A 6,000-nucleotide genomic window follows, 5' to 3' on the forward strand; every position below is an offset into this window, starting at 1 on the left:
CGGAGACGCGCGCGCACCTTCTGGGAGGAAGCCTCCACCCTCAGACAGCCCCTCCGATTTTCCTCTGGACACAGACCTCACTCAGAGCCAGGCACCCCTGCCCACCCTGCCACCGTCTCCATGACACAAACACACCGTGGCTGCCAGCTCTCCACAGACCGGGCAAAGGGCTCAAGTCTGGACATGTCCGCCTCCCTCTCGGGCATCTCACAGCCCAGCTTGAGGAGGACGCTGAGGGGGCACTGCAGTGGCAATCCGGTCAGCGCCCTGACACCACATCAGCTGTCCCCTTTCACAACCCACTCGCACACCTACAGACTTAACACAACCTCCGCGGACCACCCGGAGGGGCCCCTCTGACCAGCACCGGCACTGATAGTGTGTCAGCCATGCTCCGACCGGCTTGAGGCCCCTACCTGCTGCCCACAGGCGAGGTCCCACAGCGCGCAGGGCCTCTGGCTCTCCCAGAGGAGCAGCTGAGCTCTGAGATTGAGGACTTGGTCCGTGAGCTTCCACCAGGCCAAGTTTCACTTCCCGGGTTTTGCCGCTCTGACTCAATTTTAATTTACCAGTAGAGTATTTTTAGCCAAATCGGGGGAGAGGGGCACCCAGCCCGTGCCTCCCGGTCTTGTGGCAGCCGATCGCCCTCGGATTCCGCTGTCACATGAACAGCAGTCCTGAGGGAACCAGGAGGGGAATTCGGACATTTCATGAAAAATAAAGAAGAACAGGACGGAAAATCAAAACAGAAACTCGGAGGCTGCCGGGTAACAGCTGCTTGCTGGGCGGGTGAGGGGGACCCTGGGCTGTGCCCCCAGCAGCCCCATCCCACCCCGGGGGGTGCAGGAGGGACCACATTCAGTTTAGAAGTTTAGACAAAAGCATTTCCAGAAAGTTCTGGAAGGAACGGGCAGACAGAGACCGCCTTCAAAGACTCGCTCCAACCTGGACCAGACACACACGGGAGACCCTGGCCCCGGCTGCATGCACCCTCTAGCACAGCCCCATGGCCGTCCCGCTGTCCCACTGTCCTTTGGGGAAGGGGCAGGGGCCACGGCCCAGAGGGACGGCCTGGTGAGGGGGCTCCCGGAGTGAGCTCACACACATCCACACTCGAGCACCTGCACAACAACGCCGACAGTGAGGAAGGGCCGCTCCCGTCCCTGTGGCCGTCCGCGTCCACCAGCCCTGCGGCCACGGGTCCGACCCACACGGACGGGTGTTCCTTGGCTTCCGAATGTGAGGACGAGGCAGCAGAAGGGAGCAGCTCAGAAGAGGCCCGCCTAGGGCTGGGCGGCTCCGCGGCTTGTTTTCATGGCAAGACGTAAACGGAGACCCTGGCCGCGAGTGACCGGCACCCTTCCCGAGTGCCCGTCGTCCCGGGGGAACCTCGAGGCCGGGGGGGGGGGGGGGGGGGAGACGCAGGCCTGGGGCTGGCGCAGGCGGGGCCGCCTCTCGTCTCTGTGACGCCTGAGGAGCTTCGCGGGCTCCGGTGGCCTGCACGGACGCGGCCAAGGACCAGAGGAGCACGGCGTGCCCAAGCCCCAGGCCGTATGGGAGGCGGCTCTCGTGGGATCTACTCCAACGGGCAACATTGTGAGCTGCCAGCCCACACGGCCAAGGCAGGAGGCCGGACACGATGAACCCCTCAGGCGTTTCTGTCAGGATTTAAGGCTGTTTCGTCTAACTGTGGGCTTAGCCCCAACACTGACTGGAGAACGCAACGCCACAGAAGCTTCAGCTCTCACTCAGCCTCAGTTTCCCTGAAGGGAAAGGCATATGATCATTTCACAAACAGATAAACTGAGGCAGCCGCTAGTCTCGTTGGCAGAGCCCGGGTTTCTGTTCCCACCTGGACCAAGGCCTTCGGGGTGCTTCACCCGGGCTGCGGGAATTCCCAACTGCCAGCTTCCTCTCTGCCCAGCCGAGCCACGCTGGCCTTCTCCCCTCTTCCCCGGGGGTCCCCAGGGGCTCCACCGCGCAGCCCACCCCTTCCCTGTGTCCTCCTCCATCACTCACTGACCCGGCTCCTGTCTGTGGCGTCCTGTCGCTACCATGACAATGACAGGAGAACCGGGAAGCCTGGCTGGCCGTGGTCCACGCAGCAAACCCAGGATGCACACCAGCCGCCCACCAGTGCCTGCCGGCCCATCGCCACGGTCGCTCCTGACAACCCTCCAGGTCAAGCACGACTGCCTGACCCTCCCCGTCAGCAAAAGGAAGACACTCAGATGAGACAGTGACGCAAAGCTCATCAACGGCAAAGCTCGACACCTGACGGGGAGAACTCAGAACGGGGCCACATGAAATGCCAAGGAAACTTCCAGAGGCTCCGGTCCTACGGGCTGCATCTTCCCCGGCCAGGCCAGATCCTGGTCCCAAAGACGTCAGAGCTCTCACCACAGAAAGGATGAGACTCAGCCCATGAGGGAGCAAGGGCCCTCCCTATCCACATTCCAGGAGATCCCAGGGTGGCATGCAGGAGCGCCCTTCCCACACAGGAGACTGGCTCAGCCCTCGAGGCCGGGACCGGGGTTTGCGCCAGGATCTGCGGCTCCTGGAAAGCTGATGGTGAAGCGGCTTCGTGTCACTGCACAGTACAAGCTGATCTTCACAGAAGCCATCACCGTCCCGGGATCATCAATACCACGTAGCTAACGGCTGTTGCTCTATTTTGTGTTTTACGCATGGACCTTCGTGTACCGGGCGCCCTCAGCGCAGGGTCAGCCGCAGCTCTGCCGGGCTCAGTGCCGGCTGAGCTCTCCCCTCCTGGCTGGGAGCTCACCCTTGCCAGCCACAGGGAGATCATGTGCCTCAGGAAGCCGGTGACACGACCGGTCATCTGATGGTAACGCTGGGTGAGAGGCTCATTACTCACAATCCCCACTCCCCCGGGATTCCAAACTCCAGGGACACGGACCACACAGACCACGCAGACCCTCCCCTGCCAACACGACAGGTCTGTGAGAACCAGCCCCACACTGACGACTAACGGACACATCAAAACAGCACGTGTGCAGCCAGAACCCCTGACCGCCCCCAGACCCCTGACCGCCCCAGTGCACCTCCTGTGAGCGACCCCAGAGGGACCCAAGGACTCACCCTCAGCAACAGAGAGCAGCCAGGAGCACCACTCAGAATAAATGTAGTAGCTTTTCATTTCCGGCACGGAGATGCGGGCAGCCCTTCGGTCCCCCATGGCTGATGAGCACACAGGCAGACGCTCGCCCCTGCGCTCGCTCCCGCTGCCCTCCCTCCTTCCACTGAACTTTGCTCCCTAAAATCTGCACGAGGGACCAGCCGACTTCCCACTCTCATCTCACCGCGAACTAGGAAGCAGCATTAAGGGTGGTTGCTCTCCTGCAGGCCTCATCTGCTCTCCCCACCCTGTGTATACACACGGACTCCGGCCGGCTCGCCAGCTGCTGGGCGGCTGGAGGGGAAAGGAACGCCCGCCCTGTCGTGGCCTCGTTTCCAGGCACAAGGACACCTCTGCCGGCGTGACTTCCCTGAGCTTCCAAGCAGGTGCCGGGCAGGTCGAACAGCCAACGTTCCACGCTGCCCAGGGAAAGAGACACACCGATGGACACGTTAAATCAGACGATACTGTCCAGAGTGACTCTGCGTCACCACCTTCCTCCCTCTGATAAAGTCTGATGCCCCGGACACAAGGGGCCATTCTCGGGAACACATGGGTGGAGGCTGTGTTTGTTTACAGGAAGGTGAGTGGAGACACAGGCCCCACATCCCAGGCCCCTGTGTCCCTTCCAGCCTCTCCTTCAAGGCCTGTGTGTCTCCAACAAATGGTGTGTAAAGCCATTTGGGGTGTAAAGTGGGGACCCCCACCTGGACACCCTCTTTCAGAGCCTGGAGAACGCCTGGGCCACCTGGTACCGCCGTCACAGCCGGGCTGGCCCTGCCCACCACACGGTCTTGGCTCCTTGGGACAGTGGAAAGATGTCCCCTCACTCTGACGTCAGAGATCAAGGCAGTGGACACAGTCCGTAAACCCCAACCAGCAGGTGCCCAGCGAGACTGCCCGTTACGCGCTGGAGTCCAAGCCGCTTAGACAACAGGGCTGGGGCGGGGGGTGGGTGCTGTGGTAGGTGGGCCTGCAGCCCAGGCTCCTGGGGGCTGAGACCCCACAAAGACCCAGACGCCTCAGCACCCGGCTCTATGTCCTCTGGGCCTGAGCCAAGCTGTGCCAGCTACGTCCTGGAGCCGACCTGCAGAGGACCGGGAGCTCGGGGTAGGGGGCCAGAAGCAGGAGTCCCACCAAGGTGCCCAAAATTTAAAGTAACAAAAATAGTAATAATCTCCAGGTTTCTTCAGACTGCAAAACTTCTCCTTACTGAGCCCGACTGGAGCCCACCTGGGCACATCTCAGGGTGAGTGTTTCTTCAAAGAAGCACGCTCCCCATCAAACTCGCTGTCTTCTCCTGTCTCCCCAGCTCTCTCGTGGGAGTTCCAGAAAGTCAGAGAGAGCAACAACAGTGAGGACACATGTTTCCCCTCTCCTCTGCCTTCTGTGACTCCCGAGAAGACGGAGCAGGTCTGCAAGCATAAACGCGTCAGTGGCATGACCCACGGAGCCAGGGGCCAAGTGTCGACGCTGCACTTCCCCAAATGTGTGTGCCCGCCGACAGCACTCTAAGGCCACTGGGCCCTCCCTCAGGCAGCCACACCTCTGGCCTCGGCACAGACACGGGCCTCTGCCCCCAGGACTCAGGGACCCAGCCCCGCTCCCGCCATCTGGCATCGGAAGCAGCCAGCTGTACGTCACACAAGTACCTCACACGGCCCCTGCAGACAACCAGGCGCGGACGGGGGCTTGTCCCGCTGAGAGACAGTCTAGTTGCAGGTCAGATCCCCTTTGCACTCAACTCTCCTGGAACAGCCAGAGGAACCCAAGCAAGTACCGGGACCATCCTGTGGTCGGCCCACTTTGGAAAGGGCCTCACCAAAATTTAGCATTAAGTTTTCAGCATTTTTAGGTGCATTGATTTTCCAAAAGAAAGGAAACATTCCAAAGACATCACCACTGAGTGTTCCAGGGTTCCCAGCACACGCAGCTGAGCTGTTGAGTTTCCTCCAGAATCCCTCCCAGAAGAACCTTCTGTTTGCATGTGACCTTGTGTCCAAACATCTCCCCTTTTTGCATCAGCTACCAGGCAGCTCAAAGGGAAATTCTGTGCTCGTTTGCAGTATCTACTCACCCAGGTGCCTCAAATGTATTTATTAGCTTCTTTTAGTAAATGCTGGTTCTTTTTAAAACTGTCCACCCCAACCTGAAACACATTTCTATAAAGAGCATTTTTGAGTTCTGAGTGAAACAACCAGTTTTCCTGGCTTGTGGAACCTCGATGCCCTACGACCCTGGGCAGAGGAGCGCAGCGTGGACACCACTCCCCACGGGCTCCAGTGTACATGCCGTTCTGTTTCTGACACGGCGGCAGCTCTTTGCAGGACACAGCAGAGGGGACATCAGGAGGTTATCCCTGACTCCCCCTTAATTAACTGACATCACATCCATTTCTGGCCATCAAAGAAAACCACACTTTGCAACTGTACTTTCTCCTCGGGCCTCAGGTGGGGGACGTCTGACTGTTGGATCTTCTCCTCATCTGAAGATGCTTCTTCAAACACTCAACCCAAGGACAACGGCCACAGTGCCCGGGGAGGCCTGTCCACAGGGCGGCAGAGGCCAGTCTGCCCTGGAGACGCACAAACGGTGGAACCAGGGCCAAGTCGCAGGCAGGGAGGAAAGCCAAGGCCGGACACCTCCCCTGGGAGCAAGGAAATGTGCCGCATGTGGGCCTGAGAGCCCATCAACTACCTGCAAGTCAAGGGGCTTAGCCAGAAATTCCAGGCTGGACAGAGAGGGAGGATGGAAACCGGTCAGTGCAGGGAGGGTGGGCCTGGACAGAGAGGGAGGACGGAGACCGGTCAGTGCAGGGAGGATGGGACTGGACAGAGAGGGAGGATGGGAGTGGACAGAGA

The 6,000-nt window shown here is 60.1% G+C and overlaps 1 protein-coding gene across 11 annotated transcripts in view; it reads right to left on the reverse strand.

Moving 5' to 3' along the window:
- Positions 1–6,000, reverse strand: part of MCF2L (MCF.2 cell line derived transforming sequence like) — a 174,244-nt gene that overhangs the window by 93,832 nt on the left and 74,412 nt on the right. The window contains exon 1 of one of the 11 annotated variants that reach the window (XM_046664017.1): positions 3,324–3,558. The exons of 8 other annotated variants lie outside the window; for them this stretch is intronic. Coding sequence is in view for 1 of the 3 variants with exons in the window: in XM_046664010.1 (XP_046519966.1) it covers positions 3,103–3,199 (97 nt within the window). In the remaining 2 variants the exon portion in view is untranslated. Of the gene's footprint in view, positions 1–416; positions 489–3,102; positions 3,294–3,323; positions 3,559–6,000 lie in introns of those variants that run through there. 2 more of the 11 variants (XM_046664010.1, XM_046664024.1) reach the window with 2 other exon arrangements.

The sequence above is a fragment of the Equus quagga genome, chromosome 6 (assembly GCF_021613505.1).
Source record: "Equus quagga isolate Etosha38 chromosome 6, UCLA_HA_Equagga_1.0, whole genome shotgun sequence".
Taxonomy (NCBI): domain Eukaryota; kingdom Metazoa; phylum Chordata; class Mammalia; order Perissodactyla; family Equidae; genus Equus; species Equus quagga.